General features: G+C 42.9%; 1 protein-coding gene across 3 annotated transcripts in view; it reads right to left on the reverse strand.

Moving 5' to 3' along the window:
* Positions 1 to 23,872, reverse strand: part of DOCK5 (dedicator of cytokinesis 5) — a 217,608-nt gene that overhangs the window by 53,907 nt on the left and 139,829 nt on the right. For all 3 annotated transcript variants that reach the window (XM_059926858.1, XM_059926860.1, XM_059926857.1), the window contains 10 exons: positions 23,083 to 23,180; positions 22,758 to 22,847; positions 21,190 to 21,290; positions 19,390 to 19,524; positions 14,767 to 14,878; positions 11,639 to 11,709; positions 10,933 to 11,039; positions 9,107 to 9,243; positions 7,079 to 7,174; positions 4,182 to 4,280 (listed from right to left, as the gene is read on the reverse strand). In XM_059926858.1, coding sequence (XP_059782841.1) covers positions 4,182 to 4,280; positions 7,079 to 7,174; positions 9,107 to 9,243; positions 10,933 to 11,039; positions 11,639 to 11,709; positions 14,767 to 14,878; positions 19,390 to 19,524; positions 21,190 to 21,290; positions 22,758 to 22,847; positions 23,083 to 23,180 — 1,046 coding nt within the window. The remainder of the gene's footprint in view (positions 1 to 4,181; positions 4,281 to 7,078; positions 7,175 to 9,106; positions 9,244 to 10,932; positions 11,040 to 11,638; positions 11,710 to 14,766; positions 14,879 to 19,389; positions 19,525 to 21,189; positions 21,291 to 22,757; positions 22,848 to 23,082; positions 23,181 to 23,872) is intronic.

Raw genomic sequence — 23,872 nt, forward strand, 5'->3', positions numbered from 1 at the left:
AGGAGGAAAGGTTGGGGGAAAACTGGGTTATACTTCATAAGCCTTTCCTCCAGCACACTGACGTAAAGGAAGGAACACGATGGCCCAGGTCCCATAACCTATCTTTTGAGTGAGGTTTATAGGGATAACAGAGTATTTTTTTTAAATTTTCTTTTATATTGGAGTATAGTTGATTAACAATGTTGTGTTAGTTTCAGGTGTACAGCAAAGTGAATCAGTTATACATATACATGCATCTATTCTCTTTCAAATTCTTTTCGCATTTAGGTTATTAAGGAATATTGAGCAGAGTTCCCTGTGCTATACAGTAGTTTCTTGTTGGTCATCTATTTTAAACATAGCAGTGTGTATGCAACAGAGCATTCTTACAGGTATCCTATGATTTGATGTTTACATCATATAATCTGATAAGGAAGAGAAGGATTTAAAAATTGTATTTTATAAATGATAAAACTGAGACTGTTGAAAAATTAAACGACTGGCTTAAGGCCACAGAAACCAAGAAGCTGGAGAGCTGGGAAGAGACCTTGGGATTCTGGATCCCAAGTTCAAAGCCATAGTATCTTCAGTCCTCGGCTGCCAATGTTGTCTGAATAGATCTACTGTACTTCAAATGAATTCACCAACAATTGTGAGAAAACTGATACGTTTTCTGTTTTTTTAACTTTTTGGTGTCCTTTAAAAATTGAGTTACAATTAACATATTATATTAGTTAATTAATATTAACATAATATTATATTAGTTTCAGGTGTACAACATAGTGAGTCGATGGTTTTACACATTAGGAAATGATGACCACAATAGGCCCAGTTACCATCTGTCACCATACAAAGTTGTTACAACATTGCTGACTGGATTCCCTATGTGTACATTACGTCCTGGGACTTACTTACTTTACAGCTGGAAGTTAGGATCTCTTAATCCCCTTCACCTCTTTCATCCATCTCTCTACCCTCCTCCCCTCTAGCAACCACCAGTTTGTTCTCTGTATCTGAGTCTGAGAAAACTGATACTTCTAATAACTTTGAGTCCAATTCTCCCTTATTATTATTAGAACAGAACAAAAATGCTATAAATAAGAAGCAGAGTCATGATTCTTCCTCTTCCAGGAACGTTACCATGCGTAGCCTGGAGGGAGGGTCCTAAATGGTCCTTAAAAAGAGATTATAGCAGTGGATCATCATGTCTGTAAAAACTAATAACAAAAGCCCAGTATTGAAAAAACAGCTATTCTACTCGAAACAGGGCTAAGAGGAAAAAGCAACTCAGAACAATTGGGCTAAAAATCAAAGCTAAAAAGTTTGGAAAGCTTTTTAATGTATTAGTTAGTTAAATTTAGACATTTTCCACTCAGATTCCTGAAATGAAAATCCAGTCCAATTTCTCTGGCACTACACCGTGCAGTTCTAGCTCATGAATGACATCATATATAGAAAGAACACGGGGCTTGGGAGGCAGGGGGCCTGGGTTCTATTTCTAACAATATTCCTCTGAGACCCCCGTCCTGTGGGTTAACCAGTACACTTCGGATGCCAAACAGCATAGGAATGGGAGCAATTCCAGCTCTCAAGTCTGTGCTCCTTCCTTCTGGTTCAATGGAGAGTCAAACTTTTCTACCCTCCATTCTGAAATCATAGACATAGTTCACAAGTTTTTCAGTTTTTCATCATCCATTTTAAGTGCATCCATTACTTATTAACTATCCTATTAACTTTTTTCCTCAAGTCAACAAGAGTTGATGGTTTGTGAAACAAGGATGTAGATGCCGGTTATCTGCTTCTGACACCAACTCTATATTCAATTCTAGTGCTCTCAGTGAACTGTAAACAGTGATGACATAATAAAGGCAGTTCACAGATAACCCCAGGCTTCACTTTATCTACCACTTCCCGAAGTCTTTCAAGTGATTTCTTCAGAAGCAGCAGGAGCGAGAGAAAGGACAGTCCACTGGAGGTCAAAGGGCTTAGCTGTCCCCTGCAGTTCTGCCACTGATGACTACTGTTCCCTTGGAGACAATAATCCTCTTTTAATTAGATGATGCAGGGGAAGAGCCCACCACTGTCCTGGAAAATAGGAGTTAAATCTGGTTTGTTTGTTTTTTTCTTCTTTTTGCTTACTTAACGGAGCCAAATTGCCAAGAGTTTGAATTTAGTATAACTTTCTTTATTCTTCCTGCTTTCAGAAGGAAATCTGAAAAAAAGTCACTAAACTATTTTTATATTAATTTTATCTTACATAATAATAATATAATATTATATATGTAATTATAATGTAATATCATTATCATAAGTAGTTGGTTCTCATAGCTAGTAACACATGCCAGGCACAAAGTGAGGCATTTTCCACATGTCCACTCATCAATACTCACATTAACTACCTCCTGCCCCCAGGTAGGTACCATCCTACAGAGGAGGAAATTGAGGTTTAGTGAGGTTAGACAGCTTGCCCAAAATTTCGTAGAGGAAAGCAGAATAGCCAGAATTCAAACCCAGATCCGGGTGTTCTAAAGCCTGTGTTCTTAAACCCACTACGGAAGAGAAACACTGCTACCCTCGGCTTCCACCTCTCCCCACCTCTCCCCTCTTCCTAATTCTCTCGCCCAGATCTCTGCAAGCACAGCTACGGATCGCTACAGATTCCTGTACCACGCTGCCAGCCAGAGCATGGCCTACGTGGAGGTCCACACAGGACTCCAGACTAAGCCCCATTAAGTCCTTTATTGTGGTCCAAGACAGTGCTCTGAGGGTTCATCACTGGATCAATTACAACTAACAATAATAAACAGTACAATTCCTTGTGTGTTTTTCCATCATGTAGACCTCACAGAAAGGAGAGTGACTGGCAGAGAAAGAGCTGGATATCCTTGGGTGTACTGGCCACATGCTATCAGTATAATGAAGGCAGAAAGTGGAAAATCTAGAGCATAAAGAAAATTGGAATACGCACGAATGATGCGAAGTTACCCAGAGCAAAGACGAGTGCAATGAGACCTCGCCTGTTAATCCAGCTCCCTGTCTAGCCCACTGCTTCACAAGATAAGACAATACCTTCAGGGATTTTTTTTTGGGGAGGGTCATGCAGCTTGTTGTATCTTAGGTCCCCGACAAGGGATTAAACCCAGGCTACGGCAGTGAAAGCACCAAGTCCTAACCACTGGAAGGCCAGGGAATTCTCACCTTCAGGGATGTTTAACAGCCACTAACAATTCCCTGAAGGCAAGGATCCTGGGGAAGCAGCCAGGGACCTAACTTAGCCTCTTGGGCCACCTTCGGCTGTATGCTTAATAGTAACTATGAGAACAATTTTTTTGTTTAAAACAGAAGAGAATGGAATATTTTTTTTTAAGCTCAATTTTCATATCAATGCTTTATTTTTTTTTTTAATTAATTTATTTTATTTTTTTTGCTGTGTTGGGTCTTCGTTGCTGTGCGCGGGTTTTCTCTAGTTGTGGCGAGCAGGGGCTACTCTTCATTGTGGTGCCCGGGCTTCTCTTGCGGTGGCTTCTCTTTGTTGTGGAGCATGGGCTCTAGGCACGCGGGCTTCAGTAGTTGTGGCACATGGGCTCAGTAGTTGTGGCTCACAGGCTCAGTAGTTGTGGCACACGGGCTTAGTTGCTCCGCGGCATGTGGGATCTTCCCGGACCAGGGCTTGAACCCGTGTCCCCTGCATTGGCAGGCGGATTCCTAACCACTGTGCCACCAGGGAAGTCCGAGAATGGAATATTTTCAACTGACGATAACTTACAACTGTTACCTGGGGCAGGTATTACCTCTTTTTGTTTCCCTCTCCAGGGAATACTGAAAAGGATGACATCAACCACATCTTAAAAGACCATGAACATCTCTGTCTCCTAAAATCCTTGCCAGGGCATGGGTGACTACTGTCCCTGAAAATGAGACACTGTCCTCTTCTGAGAGCAAAAGAGGTCACCCAAATGTTTCTAAATATGGGCTCTCTCTAAATCCAAGAGACTTAGGTGGCTGCATGAGGACCTCCTGGTATATGTACTGTACTCTTCTTCAAATGCTGTGGCAGAGAAAAACTCTCCCTCCTGTAATCACTGTGGAAAGCGACACAGCATTCGGTGGTGTGTGGGAAGAGAACCCTAGACTCATGAGGCTCAGTTCTGCCAAAATATGAGAAGTCTTAAAGTTACCAGGATCCAATGAAGACAACTTACAATAATGTCTTGTCTCGTCTTGAAAGTGCTGATGTAGTGGCTGTAGTGGCTCTCGTCCATCTGCCGCAGAATGGCAATCATGCAAGCGATGAAACTCCCCTGGAAGGAGACCGAAAACACAAATCCCAGCTCCTGAGACCACCAACGGACAAAGCAAGATTTGGGTGCATGTACTTTGGTTTTCCCCACCCAATAAACTATGCAGGGACCCCAGCACGCTGGAAACATACTGCATCCTAAAGGTCCAAAGGCATGTGCTTTGCGGTTTCTGCTAAAAATAAGCTCCTTCCAGGTTTGAGTGAAGCAGTGTGGTGGAGGGCTTCACTCATCCTATGAATAGCCATGACCTCTGAAATCCTATAGGTCAGGGGATACTGACAGTAAGATCTCAGCTAGATGACTAGTTAAGCTGTAACAACTTGTAGACCCTGAGTTGCTTGTTGAGACAGAGGTGTAATAGAGACGTCCAGGGAGAAATGTCCAAAGTATTTAGATCATTTAAATAAATTTGAGCTTGGAGGAAAGCAAAGAGGAAAAAGAGAGGTCGTAAAACTGAGTGGAAGAGCCGAAGAGAGGCTGGGAGAGCTCCCTGCTGGACCACTTCAGTGTCATTCCACCAGCTCTACAATCCTTTGGCCAGTGATTCCTAGCATGTTATGCTGTGTAACTGTGGACCTGGTTTGAAGAAAGGGATCGGATAATTAGATGATTACCATCATTTCCATTTTTGAGGCCAGGAATTAACAGGAATTATTCAACTTGCTTTCCCCTAGTCCAACCGTATTTGAGCCACAGACTTAATTTTCTAGCCGAGGGCAAGTATCTAAGGTAGTATCCTCTTGTATTCATATAGTTACGAAAACAACACAAATTTAAGTGAACTTGGCACAGAGGAGATGAAAATACAGCTGTTCCTGGGATGGAGAGAATAACTTCCTATACACAAAAACAGTGAAATACTATCCATATACACCTCCCTCTGAATGAATGTCTGTCTTAGGTCTCTTTTGTTTAAAAATGTTTATTTTTCTAATTATAAAGTGACGTAAATTTATTGTACTAAGGCTTTGATGTATATTGCCAAACCAGCATATAGTTTGCATTACCATCAGCACCTAACACTATTTGTTTCTCCAGACCTTTGCCAAGTGTTTGTCCAAATTTTACCCTTTCAGGAAAGCCTGTTTTTTATTCTGGCTGCACCACGCGGCTTGTGGGATTCTAGTTCCCTGACCAGGGATCAAACCTGGGTCCCTGGCAGTGAAAGTGTGGAGTCCTAACCACTGGACTGACTGCCAGGGAAGACCCAGGAAAGCCATTCTTAATCAGCTTACATAAATTGTAACTCTTCTACCCTAACTCCCCTTATCCCACTCATTTTTTTCTCCATAGCACTTATAGCCTTCTAATACTCTGCCATTTATTTTTTTGTTATCGTTCTTGCTAGAATGTAAGCTTCTCTAAGGTAGTGATTTTAGTCTGTTTTGTTTCCTGATATATCCCCAGCATCTAGAACAGTGCCTGGCTTACAGTAGTTTCTTAATACATATTTGTTGAATAAATGGTTTTTATTTACCATAGCAATTTGGGATAGTTCTTTTTCTATGTCCTCTGATTAAAATCTAATCAGAGATTTTAGCATCGCAAAAGATGCACCTTTAGTAAAAGATGCTTCATTTTAATGATGATACAACTTGGCCTTTCAACAGTTACCTCTGGTCTCAATCACACTTTTTATCTGACATTTAATAGACATAACAGGGGGAGACTAAGAGCCCAGGGCAACACTGGCATTTCTAACAGCATGCTAATCCCAAGTTCTTTAAATGGTTTTTCCTTGAACCACAAGGGCTGGATGGTACCACAGGGCACCGATTTATAAGCACACTAAATATCACGGGGAATATGATGCGAAGGGGAAAACTGAACTTATCAGAATTCCTCTCATGGTGACTATAGCGCATAGTTGGGAACATAACTTGGTGAGCTGCTGGGGGTGGGCGTGGCTGACAGCACGCAAGGCACTGCCTCCAGGCTGGTTGCCCAGGGCCAAAGCCCACCTCAATCACCTGGTGGTTGTGTAACCTTGCTCAGGCGTTTGCACGTTTCCTCATTTGCAAAATGGAGCTTGGTGTGACCTTTCAAAGAAATATAAAGTGCTTAAGATACTTTCTAGCACACACACAAAAATGAGCTAACAGTGACTACTACCATTATCATCATGCTGGCTGGACATACTGATACTGTTACTGTTATCATTCTAACGAAGGCAGATCCATCCACACAGAGCATGCGTACATTGAGAATTACAACTAAACTGCTTGAGACAATAGAGGAAATGCTAAATGCAGTCAGCTAAACCCCTAGTTTTCTGCTCACAAAGGCTCATATTTTCCTGAAATAAAATATTAAGCAAATATTTAAAGAGCATTAGGTCGAATGGGTCCCAAGTTCTCAGTCCACCTAGGGCGCCTGCATATCTCAGTGGGTCTCTGCTTTAATATATTATAAGAGGCTTTTGTTTCACCTTCCATATGAGCAAGACTCCTTAAGAATGGATCCGCATGATGTGTATTGGCGAGATCCTCTAAAATTATCCCCCATTCGCCTCCCCTACCTCCCCGGTGGATCATTTTCCCTCAAGAGAAAATCAGCATCAGATTTACTCACAGTTATAACAAAGAGTCACTCATCCAGGGGGGCTGTAAGGTTCTAGACCCCATTCATTTCCCGAGGGAGCTATGCCACCCAGCCCGCAGCGCAGACTGGAAACTGGGATGGGAGGGGCCTACGTGAATTTGGTCTCAAGGCACTGCCCCCCGGAGCCCCCCACTGGACAGGTGGGGTGGGACACTAAGAGGCCGCGGTGGCTGTGTGGTCCCCTGGGCGACACTCACGATGTGCGGAGACTGTCGGCTCATCCCAATCACGGTCCGGTTGATCCTTCTCAGCAGCCGTTCCATTATCAGCTGTACGTGCAGCGCCGTGGGGCCCTGAGGGGGAAACAAAGGGATGGACACCACTTCTTCTGACTCAGCTTCACTTTTCTTAAAGAAACCTGGACTGCTGAGAGTTCTCTTTAACTCTCATTCTGGTTCTTCAGTCCAAAGCAATCTCTTGTCCAAAAGGGGGAAACATTGCCACGGAACGATACGTAATGTTATTAAGGAATCTGCTGAGCATAACTGGTTCTAACATTTAAAAGATGAACGTGGAGATGCAGGGGAAGAAAGCCTCTCTAATGACCCAGGCCATCTGGGCTCGCTGAGAGCTCCCTGTAGCCAGCAACTCAACAGTTTATGGGGATTCCCAGTAGCACGAGGTAGTTGGTCCTGACGCTGAGTAGATCAGGTTACCCGGGACAATTTGGCGCACGAGTGGGAAGAAAAAGGGAACAACATGGAGTTCTTGCTACCTCCTCTCTAGGATGTAAAAAAACAAGAAATTCAAGTCAAGGAGATTGTTATGGACTGATCATTTGCATTCAAAATTCCTGTGCTGAAGCTCTAACCACTAATGTGATGGTATTTGGAGATGGGGCTTTTGGAGATAGATAATCAGGTCATGAAGGCAGGGCCTGGGACTGATAGGTTAGTATCCTTATAAGAAGAGACACCTGAGAGCTTGCCCTACCAAGCAAAGGCCGTGTGAGGACACAACGAGAAGGTGGCCATCTGCAGGACAGGAAGAGGGCCTCACCAGGACCCAACCATGCAGGCACCGTGACCTTGAACTTCCAAGCCCCAAGAACTATGAGAAATAAATTTCTGTTGTTTAATCCACCCAGGCTGCAGTATTTTGTTTCGGCAGCTCGAGCAGACTAAGACGGGGATTTACTATTCTGACTCTGTCATGTGTGACTATGAGCAATTATTTAACTTTGTGGAGCTTCAATTTTCATAGCTGCGAGAAAAAAAAGAAAAGATCCCGTACAGGAATTAGCTGGGCTGGTGCACCCAACAGGGCCTCATGAATGTTCAGTCCTTCTTTTTCTTTCTTTCTTTTCTTGTGGTTTGATGCTATACTCCTTCAGCTCCAACTTATCAATATTCAAGTTGCCTTTTCAAAGCCTTTACCCGTTATTGCTTCTTGACAGATACTCGAATCTCCTGCTTAATGCTTCAAACAACTAGATCACTGCTATTTATGTAATTTTATTAAAACACCAAGTATTGGTAGCGTCCCCTCTCTCCCACCCTCCCTTCTTTCCTGGCTTGCTTTTTATTGTTTCTCTGCTTGCTTCCTATTTCTTTAAATGAAAGTGATTCATGACACCTGCCTCTCTGTAGGAACATGGGTGCCTTGTAGCCATCATGGGGGGGTAGCGACTATGGTTTGTCTTCGACTGAAAACATTCTGCAAAGTTCTCCAGCTTCTTGAGTGGAGGCTATGACAGGTCTATCTCTAGAACATGGAAAATCCAGGCAGTGTGGCCCCAGGTTTTTTGAGGGGGAGGAGATGAGGTGAGATTAAAAAAAAACAAAACACATCATTTCTACTAGGCTCCAGAAGGAAGGATCAGTTTCAGAGAGAACATAAAATGAGAACTTCTCAGAAGCTCCGGTGTATCTACAATAGTGCTGTCAGGCACCAGAGGTATAAGAGGGTAGGGGTTTCTACCTAACAAGTCTAAACAGGGCTCTGGATCTGAAAAGTCCTCAGCAGGATCTCAGTGATGGGCGAACTGGGCCAATCAGGAAAATCAGCCAGTAGCAGCCCCAGCAGTAGGTGGATCTCCCTGGACCTAGATTTGCATGACAGATTCTAGCCGGGAGAAGCCTCTCTAAACAGCTCTAAAATGGGTGCAGCCTGCCCCAGCGCCCAGGATCTCAACTGCCTGGGACTAGGAGAGCTGTGCAGTTGCTCCTGTCCCGGGCCGTGGACCAGCGTACGCTACGCTCTGCATCAGCGGCTCTTTGACTCACCACATCCTTCCTGTCCAGAACTTCCAGGAGGTAGCTCAGAAGCTGCGAGCTGGCCTCATGGTCAGGCTTGCTGGAGTTGTCGTCCAACTGGCCGCTGAGCTGGTCTATCAGCAGAGGCAACAGCACGTCTCTGCACTCTGAGGGGCGAAATGCAGACCACTCACCAGCTGCAGGAAGGAGCACATCCCCGAACTGCCTGGCTCTTTCCTGCAGCTCCCTCTCTGCCCGTCCCCCCAGCTCCCAGCTCTGGACTCAGCCCTGCAGGGGCTCCTCCAGGCCACCGAGGCGCACGCGGTTTTAGGCACGGAACTTCAGCCCTGTACCTTGACCTTAAAAACAAAGAAAATCCCACCTATTGTGGGTCCATGGAGCCAAATGTTTAAAGTATTTAACAATTTCTTTAGCTTTTTTTTTTTTTTTTTTTTTTTACAAAAAAGGCCAACTTGGGAATTCCCTGGCGGTCCAGTGGTTAGGACTCCGCACTTCCGCTGCAGTGGGCACGGGTTCGATCCCTGGTCAGGGAACTAAGATCCCTCAAGCTGCACAATGCAGCCAAAAAAAAAAAAAAAAAAGCCAACTTTGATACTTGCAAGCTAAGTCACATGAAACTAATAAACTAAGCAAGTTACATGCTTTTAATTTTTTTGAAATGTTCCACCTAATGGAGAAAATGCACTCGAAAATTCCTATAAATACTGAGCTTCACCAGCACATCTCAGTGTTTCACAGACATTCTGTTCATGCTTTCGCAGGCACGTGGACTTCATAAAGTAAGGTATTATCTTCCTACTGTGTCTTCCTTCTGAGATCTTCACAATGATAAAATATCATTCTGATGAGTCCAGACATTCTGGGAACTAACAGAAACGACTGTGAATGGTGATAATACTTCCTCTGCTGGAATCTTCCAGGGCATATTTGCTCTTCTGCTCAAACAACGCATCTTTATTGTCTCATTTATGGTTTAGGCATCCTTAGAGGCAGAGGGAATCACAGCACAGTAAGAGGTTGACTAGTATTAAGTTTTCCACTTAAGAGCACTCACTAGCTTTCTGCACTCCTCCTGACTGGGTCCTTGGAACAGCTGAAATGTCTAAGCACAAATTCTGAGGCTCAGAAAAGGTCAGAGCCAAAAGACGTGCTGATATGATCTAGTTCAAGTCCATCCTTCCACAGAAACAGAAGCTGAGACTTAGAGAAGGTCCCTCGTTCGTCCAAAGTTACATAACTAGCCAGGGGCAAGGCTAGAAGGGTTCTCCCACCAACAACCCACTCAACTTTTCCTATTTCTGCGGTGTCCTGCTAGTTCTCAGACCCTCCAGCCAATACACACTGCATGAGTCACCCTCTGGGACTCCCTGACCTGGTGGTGGTGGCTTCAAAAGAAGCTCCCACAGCTGCCCCACCCTAGCGAGTCTTGGGTTTACTGGGAAAGAACCAGGTATTGGACCTCCGCCCCATGGCATCACTGCCTGCCCCAGCCCCTGGTTACGGATGTTATACTCTAAGTCAAAGGAGATGCATTTGTTTAAAAGGACCGTCTTTACTGCTTGCCTGTTACTTTATGGGGTTCCTATTTTGAGGACAACGTTTGCTAATCAATGCAACACGACTTAAAGAACACATGATTTTGCTCTTTCAGGAACTATGGGAATGCTGAACTGATTTCACCTTCTCCTTAAAACCGGTTTCCCAGGAGGTCCTCAAGCACCAGCGAACGATTGGCAAGGACATTATTGACATTAAAAAAAAAAAAGAGGCAGTGTTGGCTGAAGAAGACAAAAAGACTGGGATTTCCGTAAGCAGCAGTTTTGGTGGAGACTCACCCGACTGCCGGAAAAGATTGCTCTCTACTATCTTGGTCATGCAGTTCAGTTTCTGGCGAACTAACTGGTTGTCAGGGATGCTCTGAATGAACTTGCAGAAGAGCACGCTGGAAGAGAAACCCCAGCAGTCACTGTTTTCATCCTGCCGAGTTGAAGGGAGCATTACACTCTTCCCCTCTACTGGGAAATTATTTGGGCGTGGACAGGTTTACCTGGAATTTTCTCCCCAGTGACCTGAGAATCTGTCTCTAGGAAGCAAAGGAGAGCCTATATTCCGTGCTCACTCCAGGGCTCAGCCTGGGAGCTAAGTCAGCCTAAACTGGCAAATTAGTCAGGTCCATCACTGCTTTGCAGACCTGCCTTCACCCTCAATTTCTGCAAAAGTCTTTACGGGCTACCTCCACCCCAGTGTCAATCACCATCTGACCCGGCATTTCGGGGGGTACTTAGGTATAGGGCTGGAAGCATAGTATTATGTACTTTTTTCTGTGGTTAATTTTATGTCTGTGTGTCTTGTTTCCCTGGAGAAAGTGCAAACCTCTGAGGGGCTGGCTTTGTGTCTTCTTTTATGGCTTCCACAGAACTGAGCACAAAAAGGTGTTCGGTCAATACGTGTTAGAAGAATCACAGCATGTGTAGCCGCCTAAGCTCAAGCCAGCAGGGGAGCTACTTCTCTGTTAAGAAGCAAAAGTTTTGGGCTACTTACCTGAGCTCAACTGGATCGAACACAAGTTTGACGTCATTAATGATGCTAGGAAGGTACTTCAAGGCTGCCCCCTGCAAGAAAAACACCGAAGGCATATTCAGTTGCCAAGCAGGACGAATACAGGATTTCCTGCTTGATCCCAGGAAGAAACGACTGATGCTGGGATCTTGAACAGGGAACTGGACACAGACCCTCTCGCGATGAAGAAGAAAGCTGATGTTGTACTACACGATCTTCCAAGATCTTTTTCCTGAAAAGTCCAGAGGCGCAGCTTTCTGCCCTCACCACCCAAGAGCCACTCTCCATTTAGAATTCAGTTTTCTATCCAAGGAAGGAGTTAAAATCTTGACGTCTCCCTCACGAAGTTGCCATAGAGAGCGAAACATAAAACTCAAACTTGAGTCTTTAGGGATTACATATTTTACCTCAAAAAATTGATAATGATGAAGATGATGGGGACGATGGGCTTCTGGGAAGAAGGGGAGCCCTAAGAATAAAGCCTGTTGCTTGAATCATCATCAGGATCAACTGGCTGAATTCACAGGGTCCAGAAATGCCATTCAAGGGACGTCTAAAAGGGTAGCTTGTCATCTTTGGTGAAACGTCCATTTAGGTCTTCTGCCCATTTTTGGATTGGGGTGTTTGTTTCTCTGATATTGAGTTGTATGCGCTGTCTGTATACTTTGGAAATTAATCCCTTCTTGGTCGCACTGTTTGCAAATATTTTCTCCTAGTCTGTCGGTTATCTTTTCGTTTTCTTTATGGTTTCCTTTGCTGTGCAAAAGCTCTTAAGTTTGATTACGTCCCATTTGTTTATTTTTGCTTTTATGTCTTTTGCCTTGGGAGACTGATCTAAGAAAATATTGCTACGATTTATGTCAGAGAATGTTTGGCCTATGTTCTCTTCTAGGAGTTTTATGGTGTCATAGATTATATTTAGGTCTTTAAAACAGGCACATGAAAAGATGCTCAACATCGCTAATAATTAGAGAAAAGCAAATCAGAACTACAATGAGGTATGACCTCACACCGGTCAGAATGGCCATGATCAAAGAGTTTACAAATAATAAATGCTGGAGAGGACGTGGAGAAAAGAGAACCCTCTTACACTGTTGGTGTGAATGTAAACTGGTGGAGCCAATTTTTATGGAAAACAGTATGGAGGTCCCTTAAAAAACTAAAAATAAGAGTTACCATATGATCCAGCAATCCTACTCCTGGGCATATATCCAGAAAAGATGAAAACTCTAATTTAAAAGATACAGACACCCCAATGTTCATTGCAGCACTATTTACAATAGGCAGGACATGGAAGCAACCTAAATGCCCATCGACAGGTGAATGGATAAAGAAGATGTGGTATATATACACAATAGAACACTCCAGAGCAGTAAAAAACAATGAAATAGTGCCATTTGCAGCAACGTGGATAGACCCAAGGATTATCATACTAAGCCAAGTCAGGAAGAGAAAGACAAATACCATATGATATCACTTAAATGTGGAATCTAAAAAATAATACAAATAAATGTATTTATAAAACAGAAACAGACTCACAGACATAGAAAACAACCTTATGGTTACCAAAGGGGAAGAGAAGGGAGGGATAAATTAGGAGTATGAGATTAACAGATACATACCACGGTACATAAAATAGATAAACAACAAGGATTTACTGTATAGCACAGGGAACTATATTCGATATCTTGTAAAAACTTATAATGAAAAGAATTTAATATATATATACACACACACACATATATTTGAATCACTTTGTTGTACACCAGAAACTAACACAGTATTGTAAATCAAATCTACTTCAATAAAAATAAATAAATAAATAAATAAATAGCTAGCTTGTCTTTGGCAAACCAACATTTGAAAATACAAATGTACATAAAAGTTAAAACAAAGGGATTTCCCTTTACTTTCTATGAGTCATTCTAAAATTAACAAGTTTTCCACGAACTAACTAGGATTAATTTTTTTTATCTCCCACCATGGCCAGTTCTATGTTGCCCCAGAACATCCTCACCGACAGCATTAAGAGTTACTCAATATTTTATTCTTTTTGTTGCAATGGTAAATGGGAGTGTTTTCTTAATTTCACTTTCAGATTTTTCATCGTTAGTGTATAGGAATGCCAGAGATTTCTGTGCATTAATTTTGTATCCTGCTACTTTACCAAATTCATTGATTAGCTCTAGTAGTTTTCTGGTAGCATCTTTAGGATTCTCTATGTATAGTATCATGTCATCTGCAAACATCATCAAAAAAATCTAGAAACAATAAATGCTGGAGAGGGTGTGGAGAAAAGGGAACCCTCTTGCACTGTTGGTGGGAATGTAAATTGATACAGCCACTATGGAGAACAGTATGGAGGTTCCTTAAAAAACTAAAAATAGAACTACCATATGACCCAGCAACCCCACTACTGGGCATGTACCCTGAGAAAAATGTAATTCAAAAAGAGTCATGTACCACAATGTTCATTGCAGCTCTGTTTACAATAGCCAGGACATGGAAGCAACCTAAGTGTCCATCATCGGATGAATGGATAAAGAAGATGTGGCACATATATACAATGGAATATTACTCAGCCATAAAAAGAAACGAAATGGAGTTATTTGTAGTGAGGTGGATGGAGTTAGAGTCTGTCATACAGAGTGACGTAAGTCAGAAAGAGAAAAACAAATACAGTATGCTAACACATATATATGGAATCTAAGGAAGAAAAAAAAAAAAGTCATGAAGAACCTAGTGGCAAGACGGGAATAAAGACACAGACCTACTAGAGAATGGACTTGAGGATATGGGGAGGGGGAAGGGTAAGCTGTGACAAAGTAAGAGAGTGGCATGGACATATATACACTACCAAACGTAAACTAGATAGCTAGTGGGAAGCAACCGCATAGCACAGGGAGATCAGCTCAGTGCTTTGTGACCACCTAGAGAGGTGGGATAGGGAGGGTGGGAGGGAGGGAGATGCAAGAGGGAAGAGATATGGGAACATATGTATATGTATAACTGATTCACTTTGTTATAAAGCAGAAACTAACACACCATTGTAAAGCAATTATACTCCAATAAAGATGTTAAAAAAAAAAAAAAGAGTTACTCAAGCTGACCTTGATCTTGACAGCTTCCTCCAGAGGCCTGTCCATCAGCATATTGAAAGCGAGAAATAACTGGCGGATTGAATTACTAAATTCATCTCCATCTTCACTTTGGCCATAAAATCTTAAGAGAAAAAAGAGAAGGTGGGGCAAAAAAAAAAAAAAAAAAGAGAAGGCGGTCAGATTTTCCATCTTTAAAAGAAGTTTTCCAACAGACCTGTTGCCTACACAACGCTGGAGGCCCACGCCTCACTGGTCACCTCTTTATACCGTGCACAGAGGAGTCACACGTGCCCTTAGGTGGTTCAGGAAGGGGCCCAGTAGCTGGGAAGTTATCCCCACCTGGACAAAAGGAAGGTAGTGATTTGTACGTAAAGCCCTACAACAGAGCTCTCCCACTGGCCCCCTGAAGCTGTCTGAAGGCCAGTCTTGGTGATGTCCTCCATCCTAGTGGCGTGCGGGCATTGCCAGCACAGAGCGGGGAATGGCCGGAAGCAGCTTTGCCTCAAGTAGCAGAGAAGCCCTGCATGCAAACCTACCACCCTCAGCTCATTAGCAGCATGTCCAGCAAGCAGGGGACTCCCCGCCCAGCTACCTTCCCTGACAGCCCAGTCTCGCCACCTCCACGCCTCCCCCTCCTCCCTCTCTCTCCTCTTCTAATCTTTGTGTCTAATCACTCTCTGCCATTTGAATCATTCTGTCTCACCGCAACAAGCCCTGATCATTTGCGTTCAAGTTTCAGACAAGGGGTAGAGAAGCTCCTCAACCTAGAAACGTTCTGAGCCCAACCCAGTCTGCAAGACCAGTTAGTATCCTTCTATCCACTGAACTGGCCACGCTGGTGCCGACCTGCCTCCAGGACAGGGTCCTCCCAGGACACGGGCTGTCTTGGTCTTTGCTTATTCGTGCTTGTTTGATTAAAGTAAGCTATCAACTGAAAAGTTGGTTCATTCTCCTAAGTAGAAATCAGAAGGTCTTTGGCCCATTTCTCAGCAACACAGAAGTCCCCAAATTGTAGCCCAAGTGCATTTACACTGGGTGGCAATCTTACCACCAACTGTCAAGAGTAGGGATGTTTTGAACTTAGAATTTTATACACACACTCAAATACATACATACACGCATATACATATTTACATTCGTCTCCTCCGTTCACCTATATCTTATATGGTACTCATGGAATATGAACTTCTCAGAAAATTACTCAATCAGAGGGTTTCTGCTAATCCTCGATTCATCCATTTTGCAGAACTTTAGAAAAGAACTTTATCTGCAATTTAGTCCACAAAGTATATCAAAATTAACATACCCAGAACAGAACTCACTTGATTTTCCTGTTCATCTTTAAATAGTCCACGTCTTAGCAAACAGCACCCCAAACCTAGAAGTTATTTACAGTTCTTCCCTTTCTCTCATTCTCCCACCAAATCTAACAGCAAGTCCTATTATCTCTTCCCGCTAAATCAGTCCACTCTCTGCATCTCCTCAGAGACAGGGCCACCATATCTCACATCTGAACTATAACAGGCTATTATGTGGTCACGCAGGTTTCACTCTTAACCCCTGATAATCCACTTTCCATCCAAGAGATGAGATGATTATGTAAAATGTAAGCCAGATTCCACTACTTCTCTAACTGAATCCCTTCAGTGGCTTCCCGTGACACCTGGAATGAAATCCGAACTCCTTACTATGACCTAGAAGGCCCCCATCCCACGCCTGCCTGCCAGGCTCCGTCCTCCCATTCCCAGTCTCCACGGTCTAGCAACATTGGCTTCTCTTGATTCCTTAGCTGTTCCTGCTCCCTGCACGTCTCTCCCCTGAGATCTCCAGAGGCCACCTCCTCATCTTTCAGTCTCAACTCAAACCCCAGCTCCTGGAGAGCCTCTCCCACCAGCTCAGCTCAGGGAGCCTTCCCTGGTCACTGTCACATCAACGTCTTCCCTCTTAGCTCTTATCCATCTGAGATGATCTTGTGGGTTTCTTTCTTTATTATATGCCTCCCTGGCCTCGATGTAAACCCACAAGCACCATGAGAGCAGGAACCTTGTCTCATCTGCTGCTAGATCCCAAGATCTTGTAGCAGATCCCCAGATCTAGGGCTAGGAGGGAAGGCGTAGATGTGACAGTGACCAGGGAAGGTTGTTTGAGCGGAGCTGGTGGGAGAGGCCTCTCGGGAACCGGCATCTGAGTTGAGGCTGAAAGATGAGGAGGTGGGTTCTGAGATCTCAGGGGAGAGACGTGCAGGGAGGAGGAACAGCTAAGGCAAGCGCCCTGGGGGGGCACTGAAGGGTGTGTGTGGAAGGAATCAAGAGAAGCCAATGTTGCTGGAGGGCCGAGAGCAACATCTGGCATCCTATCTCTGTGACTTTAAAAAAGGGACTAATATGACTGAGCTTCTCAATGTCGTATTGCGTCTATCAAATCCAAGCAATCAGAGAATGCAGACTACCAGACCCTCTAGCCCAGATCAAGCTCTGCTTTAGAATGAGAAAACATCAGGGGGAAAAATAACCGTAAACAGGCCATCAGGGACTAACTTCAACAAAGCCACTCTCTTAGTTCATTTCATGGGTTAATTAACTTGGCTTTTCCATTGTTATCATGCAATCTGATGGTGAAAATGATGGCCCAGATGCAACGCAACATTATGAAGGGTAAAAGAGCTAGTGGATCATTAATGGAAAGTATTTAAAAATTTTCCTCAATTAAGGTTTTTTCTTTTTATGGTTTTTTGTTTGTTTGTTTTGGCCGTGCCCCGTGGCATGCGGGATCTTAGTTCCCCAACCAGGGATCGAACTCGCGCCCCCTGCAGTGGAGGCGCAGAGTCTTAACCACTGGACTGCCAGGGAAGTCCCTCTTTTTATGTTTTTATGAGGATCTTTATTGCTGAACATCAGGGTTTGCTATACAAACTTTTAGGTAAGGGAATGTTCCCTCAGTAGGACACCCGAACTGAATATGTGGAAATTCAACATAATTACAAGACACAAAGATCCAACTATAAAAGACCACCTGTAGAGAAGCGGGGGCTACAGAGGCTGTGTATATGCTCTGAGTTGGGCGAACACTGCCTGCTTCTACTAGGGAAGGAGGAGCTGACATTCGTCCAACTCAACTTTTAAGTCACTGAACATGTTTAAACACCATAAAAATGTACAAATTCATTGTAGAAACTTTAAAAATGCAGAAAGGCTAAAAAATAAACCTACTGAAAGCCCTCTTATCTACAGTTTACTCATATCTAACCAGTCTCCAATCCTGAAATATTTTTGGAATGAGATCATATTACACTTATGTCTTCTACCTTAGTTTTATTATTTAAGAACCTATCAGGGTTATCCTGCCTCATTAACATACCCTACATTTGAAAGGGCTGAATGTACATACTTTAACATTCCTCTATGTTTATACCTGATGGATTTTTTTTTCCATTAGATAGATTTCTAGATGGGGTATTACTGGACAACTGTGATATCTTCCTTTGCTCTGTGTGTGTGTGTTTGATTTTTATTCACAGTGCCAAATTTCTGTCCTTAAGAATTTATCTTCCTATCAGCAATAAAACACAGGGCCAATTTTTGTCCAATCTCATCAAAGGATAAAGAATTTTCATCGTTATCAAATGTGCAGGTAAAGATGGTGTGTATCGCATTTTAATAGTATAAATTTATTTTTAAATTTAACTGACCATTTGAAGTTTTCTTTTGTAAGTTATGTTTTTATTTTATAGTGTGTAAGGATATTTATCATTCTTTAGTTGATTTTTAAGAGCCTTTAATTAGTAAATCTACTGACCTTTGAACTGTACTATAAGTTACAAGCTTTTTTTCCATGTTAATTGTTTGCCTTTAATTTTATGATTTTTTTAAAAACACAAAGTTAAAAAAATACACATGCTCAAATCACAGGCTTGAAATCCTCTTACCTACAGCTATACTCATATTAACATATGAGCATGTTATCTATCTAGTTTCCAAACCTGCCTTAGAAAAATATTTTAACAGTTTGGAAATCCAGCTATTATTGAAGGGTAGAGATGCCACTGGAGTTGTGGGCATTCCCAGAAAAGTTATTTCCTCATTCTTGACTTCTATTGTTTTTGATGGAACGATTATTCTAGAAATCCAAACTGGGAATTATCGTATCTCTGGGGCTTAGTTTTACCAGGTACCTAAGCCTGGTGTCAGCAAAGAAACACACACCTCAGGAAGCAACTCCTCCAAACACTTGTCACTACGGTCCGTCTACTCCCAACAACAGCTCATGATCCTAGATTTATACACCCGACATTGTCATGAAGCCCGCTACTGTATTAAATACAGTCTCATCACAGGAACCTGACTTCCTAGTTATTGTCACCGACAAAGACTTCCAGTAAGTTGCACATTGTAGTCACCTGCATCCCTAAGTCCTGCTGGCACTACCGCCCTAGAAATTCTGCTGATCCAAAAGGACGTCACATGAACCTTCTTTAACAGTTGTGTAGTCCACCCGCATCTTCACCCTGAAGTTCTGAAATTTGGCAGTTCCATGACCCAACTGCTCACAGAGCTGAACGTGAGCATTAGGATTAAGGGAAAATATGGGAAGAGAGGATGGAGAGCGTCAACACTCTATTACGGTCACCATTACCTCAAGTAGAGCACTCTAGATTGGATGATGAACCTAAACAAGTACTTTAAGGCTTTCAAGGCAGCAAAACGCAATTCCGTCTTGCTGCAGTCATCTGCATTCGCCACGTAAAAGTTCAGTACCTTGGAGAGTTTCCTGAAAAGGGCAAGAAGGAGAAAAATGTCAATGGGGCAAAGTGGTACTCTGGGGTTTGGGGTATGCTATACAGAAGGGAACTTGGCCTCCTGGGGGAGTAGAAATCACAACTATAATAATTATTTCTTCTAGAATATGCCCTGAACAGGGAAGTTAACTCCTTCGTACTTTAGTTTTCTCATTGCGGTCTAGGCTTGGAGCTTCCCTTCTGCTTAGAAAGAAGGGATGATTTCTTTCCCTTTGCAGGATTTTAAAAAATGATCAAGAAATCAAAGAGTTTCGGGACTCGAATCGTGAGTATATTTTAATCTCTAGCATGCTCTACAGACATGTTCAGGTGTTCCTGTAAGGGAGGGACTGTCTGAAAAAGGTAGTCACCTTAAAAGAAGTCTAATTCCCTCCAATCCAACAGCCCCAGCTGTTTGGGATCCATCAACTGGAGCCAGATGGAAACTTTACTGCGTGTGGGAAGAAGAGAAACCCATGGTTCTGAGCATGTGAACACATGAAACTGCTCTGGGATTTTTAGGTTGTTCTTTGTGTCCTTCCAGAGTCTTTGGACTAGGTGTTGTCGTAATCTTGGGCTAGCTCACATTTTTGAGGGCACTGATATTCTGAACTTTCCTTCTGGGAATCTCTGAGTTTTCCTAATATTAAGAAAAATTCACAGGAATCATGTGGAACAGATCCATTCTTGCAAATAAACCCAGATTACCAGAAACACACCACCTGGAGTGTTGCACGTGGCTCTGTGTAATAGAAACCCAATGATAGGATTTCATCTCTTGTAGCTGCTACCTACTTAGAAAGTGAGGCTATAGGGTGGGAAGAGCCCTATCACTGGTGTATCTGCTGCTTCCCCCAACCCAGTGGGCATGATATCCATTGTGTTAATTGCGGATTATGCTACATGACAGCTCTTCTAGGTCACTTATGGTTTATTACATTTCTAGACCTTTATGCAAATAAAACCGAGAACTTTCTTGTTTAGTTCAGAAAAAGACATGAGGGATCAAGGATCTGAATGACAGAGCAGGTCAGCAGCACTTGGCACGATCTGGCATAAGCGACTGTCAGAAAGATCTTTGCCATCTCAGCTCAGTCAGGGGCTCATAAACCAAAGACAGAAAGAAGGCTGCACTCTGGGAAAGGTGGAGACCATTCCCTCTTACGTAAAAGAAACAAAATTAAATCTTCTCATAACCTCTAGGTAATAAATTCTACAAAGCACTTGCGGCGTATGGTTGAGGGAATGACCCTCAGTTCTATCACATGTCGTCCTGCTTCATCCTCTGTTTGATCCCATTGGGGCGTCACGCTGATCCCACCGACACCCGCCTCCTAAGATCCTGGGCAGGGTCCTCTGTCCTGGACTGTGCCCCTAACAGCTTCAACTCCTCCACCTGTAGATGCTCCGGATTCTTAAAGAAGTACAGTCTTATCTCTTCCGTAACTTCCCAGAAAGCGGGGCCTGAATGTAATCCCTTTGCCATGGTTAGAACAGTTAGATGGTTCCCACTTTCCCCAGGGAAGCTTAGAACAAGGTTCTGCACTTCGAGGCAAGGGCACTCAGCTCACGTCCCTCTGGTTTCTCAACAACCCGGTCCCAAGAAGAGCACAAACCCGACACTGCAGCCACAAGCCCTGCCCGGGCCTGGTACTTACACATAGGCCAGAGTGGCACTGAAGTGCTTGTAAATGTAGGTCTCGAGGACGGGATTGAAATGCTGGAACTTGATGTCTCCTATCAGTGAAATAATAAACACCTGCCAAAGGTGAAAAACATAAATAGCAGCATAGCACAACCCCTGGCATTCCGTCAACAAGCTGGAGCTGAACGTCTGGGACCTTCTTTTCCTTCTTGGTCATTATGGTAGCATTCCCATGTTACTATTCCAGAGCTCAGGTCAAGTCTTGGAGTTTCTTCTTATTTAACACGAACAGAGAGAGACCATTAAGTGTCAGGCACTGTGCTAAATGCTGCGAGGAAACCAGTATAAGCCAGCACCCCTAGCCCCGGAGAGCTGACTGCCTCAGAGAGAGGGCAGCGCACGGGTAACCAAGTCAGGGAAGAAAACGGGATGAGAGGGGGAAGGGTGCGGGGAAGGGTTTCCCATGGGAATAGTAAACACTAACCCAAGGATGCAGCTAATGAAATACTCCAGGACATATGTCTCCTCAGTGCAGTGTGGGTGTCCCTAATAACTGAACTCACCAGACTTTTGAGTCTCGATTTTCTGCTCATGTTAACTCTTATCACTACCGGACATAGAATCTACTGATACAAATAACCACTTTGCACCTACCTGTGATAGAAGAGAGCAAAAGAAGGGGCACCTGGGACTTCCACACATGCCCTTTGCCAGCTGCTCTGTCCCACGGGAATCTCTCTCCAGACCTTCTCCCATGGAGTCATTACCAGACTCTCTTGCCCATAAACCTGGCCAGGTGTGATCGCAGCTGGGGGCACTTCTCTCTTTGTCTTACATCCTTAAGTGTCAACATCCTAAACTCTTCTTGAATCTAGCAGTCTCTCCAAGTTGATGAATGACCTGAAGCTGCAATTCACCTTCCTCCTTCTTTGCTGCAACATTCAGGGAAAACTCTGCCCTGAACTTTAACCCCAACAATCAGAAAACTATGCTTAGTTTGGATGTGTCAGCTTCCGCCACTCCACTGCCATCTCTGACTTTACCAGAGTCCAATATCCCCTCTCTTTCTTTGGATTTCCGGTCTTGGAATGGGTTGCATGTTTTAGCACTTTGTGTGACAATTTGAATTGTCTGCTGGGTTGCGTATTGTACATAATGAGACCAAGACTCATCTCTGACTTGCAAATTCACTCTCCCTTGCAAGAACGCACAAGGACACGCATACACAACAAACCACAGTCGTCTTTGTTAACGGTATCTCCTGGTTTAGGACCAGACAATTTTAAAGCGAGTTAAAGGGATTCCTGATTTCAAATGTAATAAAACAGCTTGTTTTCCCTAATGAGAAAGAGAAAGCTTATCAAAAGGGAAGATCTAACAGGAAACAAAGCCATAGACGTCTTGACTATAAGTCAATTGCATCTAATGTTACTTGTGGGAATGTAGACTCAAGAAATCATCAGAGAAATGTATACAAATACATATGCAGGAGCCTATGCATCACAATTATTTATAATACTGAACTATCAAAAACCACACAGTTGTGAGAACAAACACTAGATGATACGTGTAACTGCTTACCAGTGCATCAAACACAAGGAAGTCATATGCTTCATCGTCTGACATTTCCATCATTATGTTAAAAAGTGCATCTAGCGTATCTTGCAAAAACTGAAGATAAGAAAAACAGAGAGGTTATTTGGTGCTTTCAGTTTAGCTCCAGACTGCAGAAATTCGGGGATAATTAGGTTTCAACAGAATAGGTTTAAAAATAGCATTTTTCTAAAAACTGGCACACTTGCTTCCCAATTTAGGCAAGTTTTATGTTCACACTCATCAGTTTAATTTAAAATATTGAACTAAGGATGCAGTGGCTGTAGTCCTAACTGTGAATATATAAACATACCTTAACAATTTCTCCTCCATCCACCTCCATTAACTTCTTTAAGTTGCGTTTAATGTTCTGAGGGTTTGAACGCCAATTTAACAAGCCTAACAGGTCAACTAGGAAGAACAACCACAAACCATAAGCGTTAGACACGGATTAGCAGAGCAACGCACACCATTTCAGGACACAGTGACAGAGCTCTCTAGAAAAGATCATTGCTCCTAACGGTGGCTAATACCTTATGCAGTCTTCTAATTTACTGTCTCCTACCTAAATCAGAGAAAACCTTGGGGTCTTCTTTCCTTCTTCAGAGGAAAAAAACCAACCACGAATGTACAAGAACATAAAATGATGCCCGAATAGAACTCACGTCTCTCATATAAGACATCACAGCCTTACCGATGAAACACTTAAATAACCTTCCTACCTTTAATTTGCTGCATTGCTTAATTTGTCCCTTGTCACTATGTGTGTCTCGGTGGATGCAGAGGGGAAAATAAAAACTTACATATGTGCATTGATTCATTTAAATATCATATCCACACTGTAGAGCAGATTTTATTTATTTTTTTTTAACTTAAAAGAATTTTTTTTAATATTGTAGTTGATTTACAATGTTGTATTAGTTTCAGGTGTACAGCCAAGTGACTTAGTTATACATATACATATATCTATTCTTTTTCAGACTCTATTTCCCATATAGATTATTACAGGGTATTGAGTAGAGTTCCCTGTGCTATACAGTAGGTCCTTGTTGGTTATCTGTTTCATATATAGTAGTGTGTATATGTTAATCCCAACCTCCTAA

This window comes from Balaenoptera ricei, chromosome 6 (assembly GCF_028023285.1).
Source record: "Balaenoptera ricei isolate mBalRic1 chromosome 6, mBalRic1.hap2, whole genome shotgun sequence".
Classification (NCBI taxonomy): Eukaryota; Metazoa; Chordata; class Mammalia; order Artiodactyla; family Balaenopteridae; genus Balaenoptera; species Balaenoptera ricei.